Genomic DNA, 23,926 nt, shown 5'->3' with positions numbered 1-23,926 from the left:
AGATGCTTAACTGACTGAGCCACCCAGGCGCCCCTAGTTGATACAAATTTTTATTTTTTAAGTTTTTATTTAAATTCCAGTTAACATGCAATGTAGTATTAGTTTCAGATGCACAACATAGTGATTCAACACTTCCATGCATCACCCTGTGCTCATCACAACAAGTGCATTCCTTCATCCCCATCGCCTATTTCAGCCATCACCCCACCCACCCCCTCTTCTGGTGATCATCAGTTTGTTCTCTATAGCTAAGAGTCTGTTTCTTGGTTTGAAGAAACATACTTTAAATACAAAGACACAGGGGCGCCTGGGTGGCTCAGTCGTTAAGCGTCTGCCTTCGGCTCAGGTCATGATCCCAGCGTCCTGGGATCGAGCCCCGCATCGGGCTCCCTGCTCCGCGGGAAGCCTGCTTCTCCCTCTCCCTCTCCCACTCCTCCTGCTTGTGTTCCCTCTCTCGCTGTGTCTCTCTCTGTCAAATAAATAAATAAAATCTTAAAAAAAAAAAAAAAAAATACAAAGACACATGTTGAAAGTAAGTAATTGGAAAATGATACAGCATGTAAACAGTACCCCTAAGTCTGGAGTAGGCAAATGATTAGAACAGCCATTTCAGCAAAAAAAAGATACACAGATGGCAAACAAGCACATGAAAAGATATTCATTATGAGTCATTAGGAAAATGCACACTGAAACCCCAGTGCAATGCCACTACAGTACACCTAGCAGATGCCTACAGTTACAATGACTGACCGTACCAAGTGTCGACGAGAATGTGGAGTGACTGGAAATACCATACATTGCTGGTGGAAATGCAAAAAGATGATCACTTTGCAAAACAGCCATTTCTTAATAGCTACCCTCTGATTCCAGCATGCCTCTCCTTGATATTTACCCAGTACAGAGATTTGTACACAAATGTCCACAGCAGCTTTCTTTCTAACAGCCAAAAAATGGAAACAACCAAAACAAACCTCCTGAGCAATAAAAATATTCCTAAGGTGTCCTCTCCAACATGGATAAATCTCAGAATTACTATGTTAAATGAAAGAAGCCTCCTCCACTACCAAAAGTACACATACTGTGTGGATTCATTGCTATAAAACTCGAGGAAATGTAAAGTAAACTCCTCTATCATCATAAAAGGCCGTCACTGGGCTGTCTGGAGATGAGAGAACTACAAAAGGCCAGTGAGGAAACTTGCAGGGCAGTGGGTTGGTTTGCTACCTTGATTTTGTTGACGGTATTATGGGTATCTACAGACGTCAAAGCTTAACAGACTGCGCTCTATGTAAGTGTAGCTGATTGGAGGTCAGCTAACTCTCAGGAAAGCTGAAAAAATATAGTATGATCACCTTTATACATACCTTACATTTTTACCTAACTGCAAATGAATAAAGTATTTTTAAAAGCAAGTATTAGCAGCCTCTCAAAATGCAGTGTTAAAAAGTAAGGGAAATGTACAGGTCAGCTGATCTAGGTTATCGGCCCCATTCTTGCTCTGTCAGCTCATCAGCTGTGACACACTGGGTAAATGGCTTAATGTCTCTGGTGACCTCAGTGTTCTCAAAATTATCAAATGATAGAGTAGAACTAGATGTTCTGTAAGGTTGCTCAGAGCTCCCAATTAGATAATCCTTCCGCGCCTGTAGGAAAGAACGCTAATCTCTACTCTCCTTTGTTGTAGATTTCCAATGCACACAGCCAGCAGATGGACGACCTCTTTGATATCCTCATTAAGAGTGGAGGTAGGTCACAAGTCACATCACACCCTGAGTAACCTTTTATGACAAGTTTATGAACATTTTCCTTTAGAGTTCACGGCCTATCTTGGAGTAGTGAGAAACGTAGTCTAATTCCAACCAAGTTTACTGTTTTCAATATGTTCAATTAGGACATTAAAACAACTTATAAATGGAGGAAAAGTCACTGTTTCAGCTTAAAACAATAACATAATGTTAGATTTTATCCATGGATCTATGCCTGCTGAAAACAACAGACCATCTCAAAATAGCCAAGTAGAGCCAAATTTAAACTCCACGTTGAAAAACTTTAAAACCTGTCCCATACATAGGTGATTGTGAGGGGATAAAAGCCCTCGGCTGCACACACTAATGTTGTAACAACCACGTTACGTAGCACAGGCCCTAGTATCTTGGTGAAAATTTAAAGGCAGTTTTAAAGCACTTTCTACATGTAATTGAAAATCTTAGACTTTATAGTGTATCATCTTAAAAAGGGATAAAGGATATTAACCACACACACACACACACACACACACAATCAAGGATCTCTACCTCAGCAAATGCATCTTTCAAAATAAGTATAAAAATCAGTATTTTAAAATTGAAAATGCTGTTTTGGAATAAAGTATTCTTAAGTTACCTGGATGAAAGGAGTTTTATTTAGATTTTTAAACAATGGTCAAAATTTCTCCGTTCATAGCAGGTACTATTTGGTTTTGAAGACACAAGGAAATTCCTGATATTTAATTATAGCTCTACACGCGCAGATAGATTTTTTTCTAAGAACTACACTGGCCTCGCAAAATAACTTCTATCTATGCTATGGAAATAAATGTTTCACGACCTGATTTTAAGGTGTTTTTTTTTTTAATGCATTTTTTTAATGCATTAAAGTCTTTAAATAAAGACTTTCTCATTGATTAAAGGGAGTAATTTTTACAGCCTAAACTTAGAAATTAAAATGTGACAAAGTCATCAAATGAGTTATTTCCTACAAGTAATTTTTTTTTAATGGCCAAGTATCCAATGAGGACATTATATTATTGTGAACTAATACCAATGATAATGAAAACAGAGACTTAAAGAGTTGATTCTGAGACTGGTTACCTAGCACTGTCAGCTTTCAGAACGATTCTAGAGCCGACTACAGGAAATGACAAACAACAAGCTGTCCTCAAGACACACACAGGGAGAAGAATCAGTCCACACGGTCAACACAGTGCACACGGGCAGTCCACATGGTCGACAACTCACACATAGGAGTCTGAGGGTTTCTGCATCCCAGTCACTGAGTTCCCACAGCTCTTAGCAGATCCATTTCTCCTCCCGTATTTGCATAGAAATGAAACCAATGAGATACCCATAAGAAAGTAAAAAAGAAACTTTATCCAAATAAATGTATTAAATGAACGCTGGTATCTAGAGCAGATGGTGCCTTCACTTTCTACTTGATCTGGCAAGGAAGAACTCATCATCAGTGCTTATTAACACATCTGCCAGATCTTTAAGATTTTAGGTAAACTCAGAAAACGAGACAAAAAAGTCAGAAAAATAAGGTAAAGAAGGTCAAAGGAGCTGTGTGTTAGCTTTAATTCGGGAATAAAATAAGATGGCTTTGTATCTCTTTAGAACTTTATGCAGAACATATATGGCTGAACGGGGCACACAGTTCAACTGTAATAGTAATAGGAAAAAGAATATAATTAGATCCGTCATGATATTCAGAATGTACTTCATGTCTGCACAAACGGGACATACTTTTTGACTTTAAGGGTGGCGACCACAGTGACGGCAGATCCACGGTAACCTGTCTGAAGCCTGAAGTAACTGAGAACAAGGACCCAAAGATCAAATACTCAAATAAATCCACCGACTCCTACCTAGTGGCATATAACAGCATGTGATGCTTACCACTCTTACTAAAAAGGAGAGAAAGCATATCAGAATGTTATAAATTTAAATGCTTGTTTAACTAAAATGAGCCATCACCCTCTAGGTTACCAAGGAGCATACCTGACCAACAGCATTCTCTTCCTCCTACCCCTACGATGGTCTGTGTCTAAGTCCTCACAGAATAGTTAAACAACTGTCCTGGTAATTGATAGAAATGTTTCCAGAGTAGTAAATCATTACTTACTGATCACTTCCGTTATTTTGCACAGAGATTTCCCTCCCTATCAAAGAGGAGCCTTCGCCTATTTCCAAAATGAGACCAGTGACAGCCAGCATCACCACAATGCCAGTCAACACAGTGGTGTCCCGGCCACCACCCCAAGTCCAGATGGCACCACCCATCTCCTTAGAACCCATGAGCAGTTTATCTGCCAGCTTAGAGAACCAGCTGGAAGCTTTCTTGGATGGCACTTTACCCTCGGCCAACGAAATTACTCCACTACAAAGCAGCAGTGACGACAGGGAGCCCTTCTCTCTGATCGAGGACCTCCAGAACGATCTGCTGAGTCACTCGAGCGTGCTGGACCACTCACACTCCCCCATGGAGACTTCCGAGGCCCAGTTTGCTGCCAGCACCCCATGTCTGTCACTTGACCTTTCGGACTCAAACTTGGACAACATGGAGTGGCTGGACATTACCATGCCTAACACGTCAGGACTCACTCCCCTCAGCACGCCCGCTCCCAGCATGTTCTCCGCTGACTTTCTAGATCCACAGGACCTGCCCTTGCCGTGGGACTAACATCACAGATTGTCCTTCGAGTCCATGACGTTTAAGATGAAGATCATTCTCAAAGGTCAGGTTTTAGAGACAGATCCATAGTTGCATTGTTGCAATTACAATATGTTGTCACGGGAAGAAGGGATAGATGGTCACAGCCTGGAAACCGAGTGTGAAAACATTTCACTGCACTCAGCAGTGAATTTCTACAACTTAACATAGCACAGGGCCTTCTGAAAAATCACTGGTCAAAGAAGACTCACCTGTTTCTCCAGACTTTGGCAAAGAATGAATAAAGACATACAGAAGAGTGACGTGTGCAGGAGCGTGACACGAGGATGCTCTGGTCATCAACTGAACTACACTTACGCCTCTGCGGTCACCTTAAGACCCCACCTACAAGGCAGACAGCTCCACTCCCTATGAGAGTGCCCGTGGCGGGAGGTGAGCGGCCCCTGCATGCGGTCTGTCCTAGAACAGGCCGGAGCCGGGCCCCGGGCGGCAGAGGCCGTGGAGGGGACAGCTTGCAGCTGCAGACTTCTGCTTCCATTCGGAAACCAACATCGTTTTCCTGTGTCGTAGTTTGTGATTTGGGGAATCTTACCGTAGCTTCCCACATTTAAATTGAAGTGGAAGATCTTTCACTGTCACCTGATGTCTCCAAAATACTGTCCTAAACCATCCACTGTACAAAGTCCACGTATACTGATAACACTGAAAATTCTATTAGCAACCCTCGGGGTTGATTAGATGGATTTTAATGTGTATATTAGACATTTGTATGTACACTCTGACATTGTGGTATGTACAGCCTACATTGGGGTAAGGAATTGGGTATCCAGTGGTCCTACTTGTTTTAGTAACTCAGCTATTTCTAGAGTACTTGAGCCATGTGTATTTCCATATTTAAAGAAATGCTGACTGATTTCAGGTAACCAGACCCATCTCAAAGAACCAAGGAAGGCTTTAGTGTAAAATACCCTTCTGAGCTGTTGAGTTGCAAAGAGAGGGCAGAGGAGAAGTGTGCCAGGAGCCCCGAACATTCCTGCAGGGGCTCCGGGTGAGAATCTCAGCGGGCTGGCTGCCGGCCCCAGCTCTGGCCGCCTCTTCTCAGCCGTCTTCCCAGACGGTCATTTTTCAGGCTTGTAACTGGATGATACACCCGAGCTCTCACTAGATTATCAAGCCGAAGATAGAAAAACTGGAGGTTTTACTAGTTGTCGTTTTATATAGAAAAGAAGTTATCACACATTTGCTGAGTAGTTTCTTAAGAATTTTTTAAAATGCCAACTATCACAGGACTTCCAAAATTATTTCAGGCTAGTCATTTAAGGATATGACAAAATGTAAATAACTGAAAGAAAGAAAAAAAAAAACCTGAATCTACCAAAAAAGTGTGAAGGTGTTTGTTAAATAATATTATCACGCTCTACACCTCACTTCGTGTAAACCCGAGGGTCAGGTTGCTTTCTCTGGGTCCTTAGATGGTGATATTCCCACAGTGACATGCAAGAGCCAACCTGACCCATTATTCGGAAAGAATTTGGGCATCACTGCTGGGTTTGCGCTTTGCCTAAGAGCTGATCTTACTTCATATCTTTATCTTGGTTTGTAGATTTTACTCCATGTAAGGAAAGTTTGTTTTTCCAGTATTCAGCCACCCAGAACACTGGAGCCCTCTGTTAACTGGCATTTCCCAACTTGAAAGACTTTGGAAGGGTTCAGGGCAGAAGCGGTTATGCTCAGTGTGGTCTGAGGGAGTAGTTTAAACGTTTAGAAACTGGCTGTCCCACGCCTGGAATCCAGTAACCTGGTTCAGCACAACGCCGCCGTGTGAGCCAGGCCAAGAGAGTGTGTCACCCCAGGTGGGACAGGCGACCCCAGTCCGTCCCTTCCAGAAGGGCCTGTCTCCGGGGACAGGGCTGTCTCCTCGGGCAGGTACTGTCTGAGGGTGGTCTTGGCCATGGGTTTTTTTCTGGGGCTTACCTCCTCCACACGTGGACTCGTAGGAGGCAAGTGACCAGCTAGCGCTGTTGACTCTCACGGACTTTGTATTTCCACCAGCCTGAGTTATGCACCTAGATGCTTTCCTCGCCCTCGGCTCTCCCGTTGCTTTTTCAAAACAAGGTCTGAAACGTGCCACAGGAAGGGTGCTGTCCAAAAATACACACTTGAGTGCAGAGAATGCCAGCCCACTAGCCTGCTTGCTTTTGACTAGGAATTGCTGAAGTACCCACTTCACACATGGGTTCAAACCCTTACATACGGGGCTTCCTCGAAAGGGAGGGCAAGGAGCCTCCCGACCCGAACTCCACCAGCCCCCCACTCGCACCATTCCGCCGCGCCCTCCCGTCCTGGCTCGGGCAGCAAGCCGGGCCCGCGTGGCAGGGAGGCCGCCGTCCAGGGTCCCAGCTCCGTGTTCGAGGTTAGCGTGAGGACGCAGACGTGTGCAGCAGGTGACGTGACCAAAGACGACGCTGTCATCGAGGCCCCTCTGACCTGACTCGCTGTACACAGGGTAAGCGGCGGGAAAGGCGTGCACCACAGAGGACTATCTTTATTGTCACAGCCATAAAGCACAGGGCAGGCCGGCCGGGATGCGTGCGTGTAGCGTAGACGTGGGAGTGTGGTCCGCCGTCTTGCAGAACATCATATTGCCAAGGAAAGAACCAGCTCCTGGACGTGCGCTCTCCCATCCAGTCTGACTCCCCTGAATATTCCCGAAACGCCGCGCATCAAGCTTGCCTCTCTAGGGTATGCAGGTTCCGGCTCACGTGCTCTGGGGCGGGATGCATGGAAAGCCCAGAGCTCCCCCGAGCTTTGCGAGTCTAGGGGCCTGGGGTCACCGTGTAGATTTCAGCAGCGCATGTCTAGGGAGGCCCCTCCGGCGTGTTGCTGGGGGTTCACGTGCTAGCGTTCTTCCTGAATTGTGCAATCTACTGTACAGTATTGGCCACATATTTGTACATAGATATATTCTCAATTCGTGGGATTTCTTGCTCAGATACTCTGTGTTTTATAGGACTATTTTTATAATACTAGAGAGATCTTATTTAAGTTTCCTTTTTAAAAACTGCCCGGTTCTGTGATCCATGTAACTGACACTTTAGGAAGTGCGATTTCGGAAGGCAGTCTGGTGCAGCCCCGAGTGATGTGTCGGCAGTGTGTCACCCGTTTGGTCACCACAGTGGACTCAGGCTTCCTCTGCCCTCCCCCCCCCAGATCATTCCAGGCCACCTCGCTTTCTTCGGCGCCCGTTCAGAATTCCCAGGCTGAAACCAGCCACGCAGCTGTCCCCACAAGTGATGGGACAGTCCCTCTCCCATCCCCAGACAGGCTCCTGCTGGCGGTCACTTTAGAGAGGGACGGCCCGTTTCTCTGGATCCACACAGAACCCTCCGTGTTGTGTCACCCCTCTCCACACACATGCATCCTCCTGACCCCTGGCAACAGAGCAGACTACCGAACTGTCCACTGCCCTGGAGGCCACGGAATTAGCCCAGGTGATCCAAGCGCGTTAACTGGAAGGGCAGCTCCGTCGAGGAGCACAGCTTCCGAGGGCAGGTCTGTGTGTTTGGAGAGCATCCTAACTGCGCTTCGGCTCACCTTCTAAGTGGCTGCAGTCCCCACTGGAAAATAACAAGACGCGGCCATTCTTTGCCTTGTCTCCAACCCTGCCGATGCGCGGGTCTGTCCGGGCCACCTTTTCCATTTGTGAAGTGACTCTGCCTGCAGGACCACAAGGAGGCCCCCGTGTGCTCCCCGTTCACCCCTCCTCGCACTATCCGGGAGTACATGCGTCCCCGCAGAGGCTTTCTAAGCCGCGATCTCGGATTCGAGGCCCGGGCGCCACCCAGCTGCCCGTGTTTACAAAAGAGCTCTTCCCCCTCTGCACTAACACATAGCTCTGTGAATCGTGACCAGGAAATGTCACCGTTCCGTGACAGCAGGATGGCAATCTCAGACCAGAGGTGCCGTCTGGAATCTAAACAGGTCATTGGCGATAATCAGTACAGCGAGTCATGTTCCACAGAGCTTTGTGCCAACTACTAAGACAAAGCTTTAACCAAGTTCATAGAATCCCCGAGACTCATAACAATTACCTCTCGACATTCTGCTGTAAGGAAACTTGCTGACTGGGGACGAGGAGGGAGCATTTAGGAGAGGGTTTAGTATCTACCAAAAGTACTTAACCTCACGTAACCAAGAGTAATGCAAACTTGCTTTAAAGGAACCAAAGGCATTGCCAAGTATTTGCCAAAAGGAGGCACTTTTTATTTAAAATTTGAGACTAACGAGATCTCAACAGTCAGTCCCAAAAAGGTATTATCCATTTAAGGTTATAATTTTCACAAAGATGTAGATATTTCTCTGTTGTTTTCATGTAAAATAGTATAGATTTGTTTTGTTGGTTTAAGAATAATACATATTTAGTAGTAATACGGAGTTTCTTCCTAAGTGCAGATTAGTTTCCTTTTCTCTTGCTTGCAATAGAAACACAGCGTGATAGGTGTTTCTCTTCTTATTTTCATGGCCACATTATGTCTTAGCATCTCACTTTATGAAAACAAGGAGAAAGATACCAACCTACAGAGCCCCGCTTACTAAAGCACTAGCTTAATAAACAAAAAAATTATGGCAATCGGGGGGTCCATTCATGTATTGCCTTTATGTTGTTTTTTAAAAGAAAACCATGATGCCTTTGTATTTGCTGTTTGCACCCCTGAAATCAATTCCGTATCATGTCTGAATGCCATACATTTTGCACATGTACTGTACATAGTAACGCATACTGTATTTTTATATGTGTGCACAGTTATCATCAGATCTTTTGTACATAGTGGCAGTATTGTAGCCGGTCGGGAAACGTTTGATATCTCAGCAATTTTGCATTTTTGTGTCTCAAATAAAAAACATTTTGATGTACTACCGGTTCTTGCTGTGCGGAGGGTGGACCACACCCTATGGGTCGGGCGAGCCCCAGCAGAGCTGGGCACGGGCACGGGCTTCGGAGGGGCCCCCACCTTCAGAACACCCCTCACAGCACCTGGCCACAGACAAAACCGAGGCGAACTCTGCAGCTCACACGTCGAGGGGACCTCCCTCCCCCAAGCCCAGGAACGCGGGATACAAAATAGAAGCCGGGACTGGCTGAGCTTGAACGTGACGACATTGACACCAAAGTCATGTTCCTTCTCCTACAAGCGTAAGGAAGCACTGCAGGGAAGGAAGGCCTGATAAAGCATGGAGAGCACGTCCACGCACGGGGGAAACACGCACACTTTGGTAGCAGTAAAACCACCAACAAAATTCCCCAAAGACCCAGAGAGTCCTTCAACGTAACCAAGTTTCAAAAAGCTACAGGAGGTGTTTTTATCGACCATACAAAACTGGTCTTTAGAATTGGGTATTCTTTTCCTAAAATGGCATTTAATCTTCAATTTAGAAGCCCATGGCTAAGATAAAGTTTTGAGGAAAACAGCATGATACTTGCCTCCTTGCTCTGGTGAAATAAAATGGCCACGAGTAAACTGGATTGGCAACCGGGCCTTGCACATCGCTGACCGTGTCACCCGCAGGGAGGGAGAAAACAGAGATCACGGGTTACCTAACTACTACAACATGGTCGTTAGCTGCGACATGAGGGACCAAGACAGCAGCCTCAACAGATCAGTAGGTCCATGATGTTCCCAAGGGCCTAAAACATTTGGCACCTCACACGTTACCAGCCAGTGTCCCCGCCCGGGGGAGAGAAAATGCTGTCAGAGGGAGCAGGGAAGGTGCCCGGCCTTGGAGGAGAGGCCGCGGGACAGAGCAGGGGGCTCTAGGGAAGGTGGGCGGTAGACGTGGCGTGCGCGTGGAAAGTACGTTCCAGGCAGAGAGAACAGCCTGGGCAAAGAGGCCAGAGATAACGAGCGATTGGGGCTCAGGCCCTGCCGTACGCCCGGCCACAGGCTAGATGCTGGGGTTGGGCTGTGGGACCCCCTCCACGCAGAAAGTCGGAGAAACCAGGTCTGCACAGGTAGGGGAGAGCCGGGCATTCAAGGATCCCAGGCCCGGAGGGACCTCAGCTTCTCTCGATCATTCTGTTAACGTTTGGGTAACACAGAGCCTTGGAGAGCGTTTCCGATACTGGACACAGTCATCATTCAGCATCTTCATAACCCCCGACAGCACAGTCGCTCTAGAATCAAGGTGAATATCACATCACCTGTAAATGCAGACACGCCCACACGCTCAGCGACGGAGGGAAGTGAACGGGAGCCAATCCGCGTTGCAGTCAAACACCAGCACGGAGCCAAGACCGTCTTCATGACGGATGGGAACCACATGTCCCCGGCCATTTAATGCGGCCCCACAATCCTCTCGAAGGCTTCTCATCCCCTTGTGACCCTTCCCTCCCCCCTCCTTCCACAAATAGCTTAGCTTCTGATAAGTCTGATAGCTATTCATTTGAACCTGCTTTAACTTTCCGAAAGAACCTTCATCTGGATATATCCTGCCTGTCTTCTCTGTTAATGTTTATGGCAATTACTAAAATTAAACCCATAGTGTGTCATTAGACAAAAAACAAAGATGCTCAACGTTCGGAAGGCCCTCTTGTTGCACAGGACTGTGTCACAGATCATCCCGGGGCGGGGGGGCAGTTACCCCAGCGGACTCACCCCGGGCCACACGTACAGGAGACTCAAAAGCATCTAAAACCCACAGGATACAAATGCTGGTGTGGTCCTGTCCAACGTTGACAGGGAACTGATGCTGAGGGGGGGCCCGTATCCAGGTTCATAGTTAAGAATGTCAAGTGCTAGGGGCGCCTGGGTGGCTCAGTTGGTTAAGCGACTGCCTTCGGCTCAGGTCATGATCCTGGAGTCCTGGGATCGAGTCCCGCATCGGGCTCCCTGCTCAGCGGGGAGTCTGCTTCTCCCTCTGACCCTCCTCCCTCTCATGCTCTCTGTCTCTCATTCTCTTTCTCTCAAATAAATAAATAAAATCTAAAAAAAAAAAAAAAGGTCTGCAAAGCCGTTCAGACAAGTAGCTTTATGTTCCCTACTTAAATTATGTCTGTCAAACAACATGGAAGGTTGACCAGGACATCACATTCACTAGAGATACAGAAGCCACCGTGGGGACCAAAAAAAAAAGGTGCTACAACCAAAAGCTACTTACCCCTCTCCCCACACCCTCAGTACACCGCACCGGCGAATGGGAAGGCAGCCGGGGACGGAAACATATTCAATGCTGCTAGACCCCAGACCCTGCGCCAAACACTTTACACAACCTCAGTGAACCACAAGTCTATGAGCTAAGAACTGTTATTACCCCCATTTTATAGATGTGGCAACTGAGGACAGAGAAGGAAATGATTTGCCTGAAATTACAAAGGAAGCAGAGCCTGGATGTGATACCACACTTCCGATACCCCAGAACCCAGACCCTTTCTGCAGACTCGGTGCATACAACACTTCCTCTCCGTTCCGATAGGTTACAAATTCAACCGGTCACGGCTGACTTCATTTACATCAGTCATGAGGTTCACCCCCAAGTGGGTGTCTCTCAAGTCTCAATCTCACACATTTTTACCAAGTAGCTACTCCTGGGAATGGTGTGTGGCATTCAGGGGAGGGCTTTGACTGGGTTAGCCAGCCACAACCAGGATTACAAGACCAGGATGTCATAAGTGAGCCCCCCCTGGCCAGGCCACACACATGAGTGACTCACAACCAAACTCTGCCTATCAAGGCTGGGACTTCTGTAGACCCTTGAGCACATCCAGAAGCCCAAGAGTCACAGAACAGGGACGCCTGGGTGGCTTAGCCGGTTAAGCATATGCCTTCGGCTCAGGTCATGATCCCAGGGTCCTGGGATCAAGTCCCGCATCGGGCTCCTTGCTCAGCGGGGAGCCTGCTTCTCCCTCTCCCACTGCCCCTCCCCCTGCTTGTGCTCTCTATCTCTCTGTCAAATAAATAAATAAAATCTTTTAAAAAAAGGAGTTACAGAACAATTTTACAACACCTAATAAAGTTGAAGATACAAACTCTGTGACTCTGCTTTTTTGGTATCCATCCCCGAGAAGCGCCCTTGCCCCCAGACCGTCACGTGCCAGAGTGAACACTAACGCATCCAGAGCAAACAAGAGAAACAACCCGTATGCCTTTCAATCTGACAACTTTTAAACACAGCCATTTTCATAAATGCACTAAATCAAAAAATCAAATGTGTCAACATAAAAGAATCTGCAAACAAAAGGCTTCGGGGAAGAAAGTGCAGGAAGAAGCAGAGGTAACCCAAGTCACATCTGTTTAAAAATAAAAAAGAGGGGCACCTGGGTGACTCAGTCGTTAAGCGTCTGCCTTCAGCTCAGGTCATGATCCCGGGGGTCCTGGGATCGAGTCCCGCATAGGGCTCCCTGCCCTGCAGGAAGCCTGCTTCCCCCTCTCCCACTCCCCCTGCTTGTGTTCCCTCTCTCGCTGTGTCTCTCTCTGTCAAATAAATATCTAAAATAAAATAAAATAAAAATAGAAAAGAGTTATAAGAGAATAGTATAAACAACTGTATGCCAATAAATTCACTTAGATGAAACAGACAAATCCCTAGAAAGACACAACTACTGAAAACTGACTCAAGAAATCGGAAATACGAATAGACCTACAACAAGTAAAGAAAATGAATTAATTTTTAGAAACGACCAACAAGATGGCTTCACTGGTGAATTCTACCAAAAATTCAAAGGAGAATTAATACCAATTTTTCACAAACTCCTTGAAAAATGAGAGCACTTCCCAACTCATTCTATTAGGTATGACCCTGACACCAACCCCAGATAAAGACATGACAAGAAAACAAAATAAACAGACCAGTACTGGTTAGGAATATACATACAAACATCATAAACAAAAGACTAGCAAACCAAATACAGCAACAAATAAAAAGTATTATACATTAAAATATTTTCACATTCTCAAGGGCTTTGAATGACACATTGGACCAGATGGACTTCACAGACATATTCAGAACATTCCACCCTAAAGCAACAGAATACACATTCTTCTCGAGTGCACATGGAACATTCTCCAGAATAGATCACATCCTGGGTCACACATCAGGTCTCAACCGGTACCAAAAGATTGGGATCATTTCCTGCATATTTTCGGACCACAATGCTTTGAAACTGGAACTCAATCACAAGGGGAAAGTGGGAAAGAACTCAAATACATGGAGGCTAAAGAGCATCCTCCTAAAGAATGAATGGGTCAACCAGGAAATTAGAGAAGAATTTTAAAAATTCATGGGAACAAATGAAAATGAAAACACAACTGTTCAAAACCTTTGGGATGCAGCATAGGCGGTCCTACGAAGGAAGTATATAGCAATACGAGCCTTTCTCAAGAAACAAGAAAAGTCTCAAATACACAACCTAACCTTACACCTACAGGAGGTGGAGAAAGAACAGCAAATAAAGCCTAAATCCAGCAGGGGAAGAGAAAGAATAAAGATCAGAGCAGAAATCAATGCAAAAGAAACCAAAAGCACAGCAGAACAGATCAACGAAACTAGGAGCTGGTTCTTTGAAAGAATAAGATTGATAAACCCCTGGCCAGACTTACCAAAAAGAAAAGAGAAAGGACCCAAATAAATAAAATCATGAATGAAAGAGGAGAGATCACAACCAACACCAAAGAAATACCAACAATTATAAGAACATATTATGAGCAACTATATGCCAACAAATTAGGCAATCTGGAAGAAATGGAAGCATTCCTAGAGATGTATAAACTACCAAACTGAAACAGGAAGAAGTAAAAAACCTGAACAGACCCATAGCCAGCAAGGAAATTGAAGCAGTAATAAAAAGTCTCCCAAAAAACAAGAGTCCAGATGGCTTCCCAGGGGAATTCTACCAAACATTTAAGGATGAATTAATACCTATTCTTCTGAAGCTGTTTCAAAAAATAGAAATGGAAGGAAAACTTGCAAACTTTTTCTATGAGGCCAGCATTACCTTGATCCCGAAACCAAAGACCCCACCAAAAAGAATTACAGACCAATATCCCTGATGGACATGGATGCCAAAATTCTCACCAAAATATTAGCCAATAGGATCCAACAGTACATTAAAAGGATCATTTACCACGACCAAGTGGGACTTATTCCTGGGCTGCAACAGTGGTTATATCCACAAATCAATCAATGTGATACACTATGTAAATAAAAGAAAGGACAAGAACCATATGATCCTCTCAACAGATGCAAAAATAGCACTTGACAAAGTTTTTGAGTAAAACTCTTCACGGTGTAGGGATATACAGAACATACCTCAATATCATAAAAGCCATATACAAAAAGCCCACAGAGAGTATCATTCTCAATGGGGAAAAACTGAGAGCTTCCCCCTAAGGTCAGGAACACGGCAGGGATGTCCACTATCACCACTGCTATTCAACATAGTATTAGAAGTCCTAGCCACAGCAATCAGACAGCAAAAAGAAATAAAAGGCATCCAAATCAGCAAAGAAGAAGTAAGTCTCACTCTTGGCCGATGACATGATACTCTATGTGGAAAACCCAAAAGACCCAACCCCAAAATTGCTAGAATTCATACAGGAATTCAGCAACGTGGCAGGATATAAAATCAGTGCACAGAAATCAGGTGCATTTCTATACACTAACAATGAAACAGAAGAAAGAGAAATGGCAGAGTTAATCCCATTTACAACTACACCCAAAAACCATAAGATACCTAGGAATAAATCAAACCAAAGAGGCAAAGGATCTGTACTCAGAAAACTAGAGAACACTCATGAAAGAAATTGAGGAAGACACAAAGAAATGGAAAAACATTCTATGCTCATGGGCTGGAAGAACAAATACTGTTAAAATGTCTATGCTACCTAAAGCAATCTACACATTTAATGCAATCCCTATCAAAATACCATCAACTTTTTTCAAAGAAATGAAACAAATAATCCTAAAATTTGTATGGAACCAGAAAAGACCCCAAATAGCCAGAGGAATGTTGAAAAAGAAAAGCAAAGCTGGTGGCATCACAATTCCGGACTTCCAGCTCTATCACAAAGCTGTCATCATCAAGACAGTATGGTACTGGCACAAAAACAGACACATAGATCAATGGAACAGAATAGAGAGCCCAGAAATGGACCCTCAACTCTATGGTCAACTAATCTTCGACAAAGCAGGAAAGAATGTCCAATGGAAAAAAGACAGTCTCTTCAACAAATGGTGTTGGGAAAATTGGACAGCCACAAGCAGAAGAATGAAACTGGACCATTCTCTTACAACACACACAAAAATAGACTCAAAATGGTTGAAAGACCTCAATGTGAGACAGGAATCCATCAAAATCCTTGAGGAGAACACAGGTAGCAACCTCTTCGACCTCAGCCTCAGCAACTTCTTCCTAGAAACATCGCCAAAGGCAAGGGAAGCAAGGGCAAAAATGAACTATTGGGACTTCATCAAGATAAAAAGCTTTTGCACAGCAAAAGAAACAGTCAACAAAACCACAAGACAACCGACAGAATGGGAGAAGGTATTTGCAAATGACATATCAGATAAAGGGCTAGTATCCAAAATCTATAAAGAACTTCTTAAACTCAACACCCAAAGAACAAATGATCCAATCAAGAAATGGGCAGAAGACATGAACAGACATTTTTCCAAAGAAGACATCCAAATGGCCAACAGACACATGAAAAAGTGCTCAACATCGTTCAGCATCAGGGAAATCCAAATCAAAACCTCAATGAGATACCACCTCTCACCAGTCAGAATGGCTAAAATTAACAAGTCAGGAAACGACAGATGTTGGTGAGGATGCAGAGAAAGGGGAACCCTTCTACACTGTTAGTGGGAATGCAAGCTGGTGCAGCCACTCTGGAAAACAGTATGGAGGTTCCTCAAACAGTTGAAAATAGAGCTACCATACAATCCAGCAATTGCACTACTGGGTATTTACCCCAAAGATACAAATGCAGGGATCCGAAGGGGTACGTGCACCCTGATGTTTATAGCAGCAATGTCCACAATAGCCAAACTGCAGAAAGAGCCAAGATGTCCATCGAAAGATGAATGGATAAAGAAGATGTGGTGTATATATATATATATATACACACACATACATACATACATATATATGTATACACACACACACACACACACACACACACACACACACACACAATGGAATATTATGCAGCCATCAAAAGGAATGAGATCTTGCCATTTGCAACGACTGGCAAATTCCATTTGGATGGAACTGGAGGGTGTTATGCTGAGCGAAATAAGTCAATCAGAGAAAGACATGTATCATATGACCTCACTGATATGAGGAATTCTTAATCTCAGGAAACAAACTGAGGGTTGCTGGAGTGGGGGTGGGTGGGAGGGATGGGGTGGCTGGGTGATAGACATTGGGGAAGGTATGTGCTATGGTGAGTGCTGTGAATTGTGTAAGACAGTTGAATCACAGACCTGTACCTCTGAAACAAATAATGCAATATATGTTAAAAAAAAAAAAAAAAAAGAAGAAGATAGCAGGAGCGGAAGAATGAAGGGGGGAAAATCGGAGGGGGAGACAAACCATGAGAGACGATGGACTCTGAAAAACTGAGGGTTCTAGAGGGGAGGGGGGTGGGAGGATGGGTTAGCCTGGTGATGGGTATTAAAGAGGGCACGTTCTGCATGGAGCACTGGGTGTTATGCACAAACAATGAATCATGGAACACTACATCTAAAACTAATGATGTAATGTATGGTGATTAACATAACAATAAAAATTTTTTAAAAAAACTAATGATGTAATGTATGGTGATTAGCATAACAATAAAAATTAAAAAAATAAAAAGAAGGGTCTCAAATCAATGGCTTCAGTGTCCATCTTAAAAAAAAGCTAGAAAAATAGGGGCGGCTGGGTGGCTCAGTCGTTAAGTGTCTGCCTTCGGCTCAGGTCATGATCCCGGGGTGCTGAGATCGAGCCCTGCATCGGGCTCCCTGCTTGGCGGGAAGCCTGCTTCTCCCTCTCCCACTCCCCCTGCTTGTGTTCCCTCTCTCGCTGTCATCTCTCTCTGTCAAATAAATAAATAAAATCTTTAAAAAAAAAAAAAAAAGCTAGAAAAATAAAAGCAAATTAAACCTAAATTATGGGGCACCTGGGTGGCTCAGTCAGTTAAGCATCTGCCTTCAGCTCAGGTCATGATCCTGGGGTCCTGGGATCGAGTCCCACATTGGGCTCCCTGCTCAGCAGGGAGTCTGTTTCTCCCTCTCCCTCTGCCCCTCCCCCCACTTGTGCACATGCACGCTCGCTCTCTCTCTCAAATAAATAAAATCTTTTAAAAAAAACTGAATTAAGTAGAAGAAAGTAAATAATAAAGGTCAGAACAGAAATAAATGAAATAGAAACACAGGACAGCAATAGGGAAAAAAAGAAAATCAATGGAAGTAAAGCTGGTCCTTGTGGAAGATCAATAAAATTGATAAACTTCTACCAGACAAATTAAGAAAAATGAAAAGAAGGACACAAATTACCAATATCAGGAAGGGGGGTGGTAACATCACAACAGACTCTGTAAATATGAAGTGGGTAATAAGGCACTGTTATGAAAAACTTTACATCAGTAATTCAACAACTTAGATGCAACAATTTCCTTAAAAGATGCTAACTACAAAAGCTCACTTAAGAAGAAATAGATAACCTGATTAGCCCTGTATCTATGAAAGAAATCAAATTAATAGGGAGAAACCTTTTCACAAGGAAAACTACAGACCCAGATGGCTTTCCTGGCTACCCATCATTTAAGGAAGAAATAATACTAGTTCCATGCAAACTTTTCTAGAAAATTGAAAAGGAGGGAATACTTCCTCTACTATAAGAATACTCCTGTATTCTTTGTGTCAGTATTACCCTGATACCAAATAAAACCTAAAAAAAAAATCTTTCTAGAGGAAAACATAGGGAAAAACCTCTGTGACTTTGAGTTAAGCAAAGATTATATATGTGTGTGTATATATATGTACATATACACACATATATGTATACATGTATATTTCTTATATATATCAAGGAAAGAATGATGTGCAAAGGAACAGATAAATTGGATTTTATCAAAAGTTAAAACTTCTGCTCTTAAAAGGACACTGTTACAAGAATGAAAAGAACCACAGACTGGGAGAGAATATTCGAAAATCAAATATCTGATGAAGTATTTGTATCCAGAATATATCAAGAACTTGCCAAACTCAATAATAAGAAAACAAACAACCCAATTAAAAAATGCATCAGGGATCTGAACAGATACTTCTCCAAAGAAGACAGATGAATAGTAAATAAACACATGAAGGAATGCTCAACATCATCAGTCACTAGAGAAATGTAAATTAAAACCACAGTGAGATTTCACCACATGCCTGTGACGATGGCTAAATTAAGAAGACTGGTGGGAATGTGGAGACACTGGAACTTTCCTACACAGCTGGTGGGAATGTGCAAGGCACAACCACTCTGGGAAGCAGTTTGCCAGTTTCTTAAAAAGATAAACCTATGATCCAGGCGTTTTGAAAGCCTTTCAATATCCTGTCAAAGGTCTGTACACGAATCTTCATCGTAGCTTTATCTGTAACTGGAAACAGCTTAAAAGATCCCTACATATTTGCCCGTGTGGTATTCTTCGAGAGAGTGGAGGATTACACAGCACTCACCGATATGCCAAGGACAACCGGCAAAGCACAGAGGTAAACACCTGAGCGACCGTTCTCACCGCTGGCGCAGGTAGATGGTGCCCAAAGGGCAGCTACGGACCCCAAGCATTCATTGCAAGAAAACACAGGGATGGCTTTTTAAAAATGGGGACACAAAACCACCAGAAAGAACAACAACACAAAACGGTCCCCGTAAAATCTTATTCACGTTTCCCGAAGAGAAATGTGCACCTGTCCCTAATGGAATGAGGAAAAAGGAAAAAAGTCCTGTTTCATGTTCGACCTTTGCCCACCTGAGTTTTACACATATATTCACGTTTTTCCAGCACGAAAGTAAAGGCACCAGGGGAAAATGCAAAAGGTATGTTCTGCTCTGTACGCAAATTTATCTTCACGTTTGTTCTCGTTTCCTTCCACCCGTTTATCTTTCCCAGTTGCCAAGAACAGCTCTGGGAGTAATCACCTCCCACGCCAAAAGCTGGGGACATGATAATTGGCGTCTGATGACAGGGGATTACATTTTTAAATAGTCACTTTCAACTTCATAACATATATGTCATTTTTAACTGTCTAGATACACTGCTTCAACTCCTACATTTAAGGGGAGAGGGGTGTATATGGAAGACAGCCCAATGAGAAATATACATTCACCAAAACTTTGCATTGGTTTAAAAAAAAAAATTGCAACCCAGAAGATCAGGGGTCATTTATGTAACAGTGATCTTACAATACAAGAGCTAGGAAAAGGTCTCTATCTATGTATCAAAATGACTTCCCGGTTAACTTGAGTAAAGATTTGAGTTTTTGAAATATCATATAATATTAATAAACCTAAGGGAAAATAAATTCTTCTTTGCTGTACTGAGAAACACACACCATGTATCATTCATAGGAGGTACGGGTACTACTTTATAGAAAGGGGCAATTATTTGCAAAGGAACCCATCTGGGACACTCACCTCGCGTCTCTTACGAGCTCCTAATACTGAAAAGAACCGAAGATGCCTGTTCATTTTGACACCAACACACCCGTAACGTGCATCTCAACCAGTTGGGAAAGCCTCACCAGCTCCATACAAATGTAAAAATGAGCGACCCCAGCAGAGCCAGTATCGCGGCTCCTTGCAGCTCGGCGGCAGGGCCGGCCGGCGCACTCACCAGCAGGGGGATGTTTGCTTAAGGCTGTTAATAAGGGACAGAAAGGTTACCTTAGGAAAGCAAGGACCCTGACATTTCTGCTAAGGGACCCTCCACATGTATACACAGGGAGGCACAAGCAAAGATACAAGGGCAGCTCTGTTTGTAATGAAGAAACATTTGAAACAACCTAGGCGGCCAGCAATAGGGGAATTAATAAAACTACTAAATCCCCCAGCCAGCTAGAGCAGTTAAAAGGAATGAGCTAGAGCCACAGGCAACATACAGCGGGACATCTGAGGCTTTGTAGAGTTTTTAAAAAGACACGTTCCATAATGTTAACAAAAGGATACCCTTTGAGGGAAGAAAAATCCCACCACAAACACTGTATTTCCTATGTATAAAGAGGTAATCAGCACAAAAGCAAAAAGGAAATGAGATGGAAAGACCCGAAATAAACTGCTAAGAGGAGGAGGGGGAGGGAGGGAAGTAACAGCTGGGAGTGTAGGGTCCTCTGCTCTATAGAGAACAAAAAATAAGAGAAATAGCGATTTTATTCTCTGTTACTGTCTACGCCTTTTTTTTTTTTTTTTTTTTACATATACAGGCAGTCAACGCTGCCTGCTAATGTTTGTACCTCAGATAGTCTAGTTGACCTTTTTAGAGCTTATCTGAAAAAGCAAAAGGGAAAAGTAAAAGAATGAAACTTTTTATTATTCATAGCTGCCAACTCGATCTTATTCTAGCTCTGGAATGAGCCTACCGAAACACGTTTTTCCAAGGTTAGAGGTTCTAAGATTGATTTGATGAGGTGATACCAGGGCATTCTGTACAACTGGAATTTTTCTGCAGAAAAATTTACTTTATGTCTTCGTAACATTTCGTGTATGGTTGGCATTATTTGGGAAAGTGTGTTGAAACAAATGATCCCCTCTTTCTGAGCTAGGAGACCATTGCTCCTTCTTAATCTTGTTACGGAGATTACACCGGCATCCTGCTTCAGCCCCCACCTGGCTGTGTTCTGCAGGGACCCCCACAATTCCTACACATGGGTGGGGTGCCAAAAGGAGACAAACACCATTACCACAAGTACCCCAGCTACTCCTTCACTGAAAATCTCAGGAAACTCATATAATGAAATGCAAATGAAATGAATTTAGAATCCAGGACCCACAGGCAACAGCCACAGATGATTGGGAAATGAAATATTCTACTTCCTCCGAATTCACCTACAGTTTCAATGCGCTCCCAATCAAAATCCTGGCAGGCATTTGTAGAAACTGACGAGCAGGCTCTAAAAATTATAGGGGAACGCAAAGGACTAGAATACACAAAACAATTTTGTAAAAGAACGAAGTCGGAGGATTTACAATACTTGATTTCAGTACTCACCATAAAAATACAGTCATCAAGCCTGTGTGGTAACTGGCATAAAGATAAGCACACAGATGAATGAAACATAACACAAACTCCAAAAACAGACCACAAATACACAGAACTCTGAATTTTAACACAGTTATCACCACAATTCCATGGGGAGAGGATAATCATTTCAACAAATGGTGCCAGAACAACTTGACATCCATATGGGAAAAACAGGACCATCGAGCCCTGCCTCACACCATACACCAAAATTGACTCAAAACGGATCACAGGCCTCAATGTAAAAAGTAAAATGATAACAATGCTGGAAGAAAACTTTTGTGACCTAGGTTGACAAAGGTTTCTTAGATAGGACACAACAAGCAAGAAGCATAAATGAAAAAAAAAAAAAGGATAAACTGGACTTCACCGAAATTAAAAGCTCCTGCACTCTGAAAGACGCCTTAAAAGGGCCCACGGACCAGGTGAAAACACTCACAAGCTATGTGCGTATCTGACAAAAGACTTGTATCCAGATTATACAACCAACTCTGATGATTCAATAATAGAAAGACAAACATGGTGTAAAAACGGGCCAAAGATTTGTGCAACCACTTCACAAGAGAGGTGACAAGGGGCTAACAGGCACAGGAAAAGGTGCTTACTGTCGTTAGTCATCAAGGAAATGCAAATTAAAACGAGATACAACCACATACCCACCGGAAGAGCTAAAATTAAAACACCAGGATGTGGAAAATGTGAAGTAACTGGAACTCAGATATTTCTGGCAGGGATATACAGTGGCCCCAGGCCCCTTACACCTGCTCAGTTCACAGCCTGGCCCCCACACAGCATCTGAGGTGCTGAGCCTGCTCTGAAACCTCCACAGAAAGGAAGGAAGGAAGGAAGGCTGTGTTCTCTGGCTCTAACCCTGGGCTCTAACCCCCCCATGACGAACAGTGCGGTCACTAGGATCCTGGAAGTGGCCGACGGAGCTTTGATTTAGGTTATTAGTAAAAACCTGCTGTGACGAACTCAGGTGACCTAAATATCTAAGCTTAAGGGGCTTCCCCCATCCCACCACATCTTCCTCATGCAAATGAATTTCTCCAAGATACTTGAAAGCAGAGGTTCTTAAACTGAGGGCCAGCAGCATCAGCATGACATGGGAGTTTGTCAGAAAGGCGGCCCCTCGGGCCCCATGTGAGACCCCGCGAGCGGGTCTGCGTCTTCCTGAGATGGGCCGGCCCGAGTGACAGGTGCTGCCAGGGCCACAGCTAAGGCCCTCCCAGACTGTAAAGTGCCATTCAAATGGGTGCAGCGAGGGGTGCCTGGGGGGCTCAGTCAGTTGGGCGTCTGCCTTCGGCTCAGGTCATGATCCCAGGGTCCTGGGATCGAGCCCCCGCATTGGGCTCCCTGCTCAGCGGGAAGCCTGCTTCTCCCTCTCCGGCTCCCGCTCCCCCCTGCTTATGCTCTCTGTCAAATAAATCAAAAAATCTAAAAAAAAAACCAAAACAAAAAACAAATGGGTGCAGCGGGCATGAGCAAGGACAGCTGAGCTGGCTATCGCAGGAGTCCTGCCGGGAAGGGAAGACGGTTCCGGAGACAACTTCATTTTCTCAAACAACCTTAACCTGGGGGACAGGCACCGAGAAACAAAAAAAAAGTACAGAAAGAAAAAAAGATGTAAAACTATATATTTTTTCTAAGATGCAAAAAAGCAATGGCATTTCAACACAAAAGAAACGTAGATGCTCCTGAATTATTCAGACCCAGGCGACTTGATTACACAGACAGAACGAAAAGATCCAACGTCTTTCATCATATCGCCCGGCTTTGTCACCAGATCGGCAGGCCCTGGTTTCTCACCCTGGCATTTGGGGAGGCCTGGGATCAGGTCAAATTTCTCTGTGTGCTATCGGGAGCTACCTGGCCCAGGGCCTCTGCTAGGGTGCAGGAAACGTTTGCTGGATTTAAGTTCTTTCTGTAAGGGTGAACAAGGAACACCCTTATCGCCAAGGAATTTCAAGTTTCTGCTTGATCCAAGGGAGGGGAAGGGGAAGATTCAGTGCCAGGGCAGGCCTGGAATGGTGGCTGGAGGGCACTGGCCAAGGAGGTTTCACAGAACCACAAAGAGGACCACGATGAAAGGAACCCCGAATGTTAATTGCTTCTACAATATTTTTTTGAGAACCTACCTTGTGCAGGCACCACTCTGAGACGCTGGGGACAAGACAGACAGATCCTCCATCCACGTGTCCGAGATCCGTGGGCTCTCAGGGCTTCTTCTGCCTACGAGA

General features: G+C 44.2%; 2 protein-coding genes across 14 annotated transcripts in view; one reads left to right on the top strand and one right to left on the bottom strand.

Annotated features, from left to right (window-relative positions):
• MRTFB (myocardin related transcription factor B) overlaps window positions 1–9,342 on the top strand; it is a 192,233-nt gene extending 182,891 nt beyond the window's left edge. For all 10 annotated transcript variants that reach the window (XM_036123904.2, XM_036123900.2, XM_036123896.2 and 7 more), the window contains 2 exons: window positions 1,685–1,745; window positions 3,905–9,342. In XM_036123904.2, the coding sequence (XP_035979797.2) occupies window positions 1,685–1,745; window positions 3,905–4,437 (594 nt within the window). In that variant the 3' untranslated portion in view covers window positions 4,438–9,342. The remainder of the gene's footprint in view (window positions 1–1,684; window positions 1,746–3,904) is intronic.
• LOC144382288 (uncharacterized) overlaps window positions 1–23,926 on the bottom strand; it is an 83,029-nt gene that overhangs the window by 57,389 nt on the left and 1,714 nt on the right. For all 4 annotated transcript variants that reach the window (XR_013448895.1, XM_078074789.1, XM_078074790.1 and 1 more), the window contains exon 2: window positions 23,825–23,918. Coding sequence is in view for 3 of the 4 variants with exons in the window: in XM_078074789.1 (XP_077930915.1) it covers window positions 23,825–23,918 (94 nt within the window). In the remaining variant the exon portion in view is untranslated. The remainder of the gene's footprint in view (window positions 1–23,824; window positions 23,919–23,926) is intronic.

Source organism: Halichoerus grypus, chromosome 6 (assembly GCF_964656455.1).
Source record: "Halichoerus grypus chromosome 6, mHalGry1.hap1.1, whole genome shotgun sequence".
NCBI lineage: Eukaryota > Metazoa > Chordata > Mammalia > Carnivora > Phocidae > Halichoerus > Halichoerus grypus.
The sequence above is the reverse complement of the archived record's forward strand: the minus strand, read 5'-3'. Positions and strand labels throughout refer to the sequence as shown.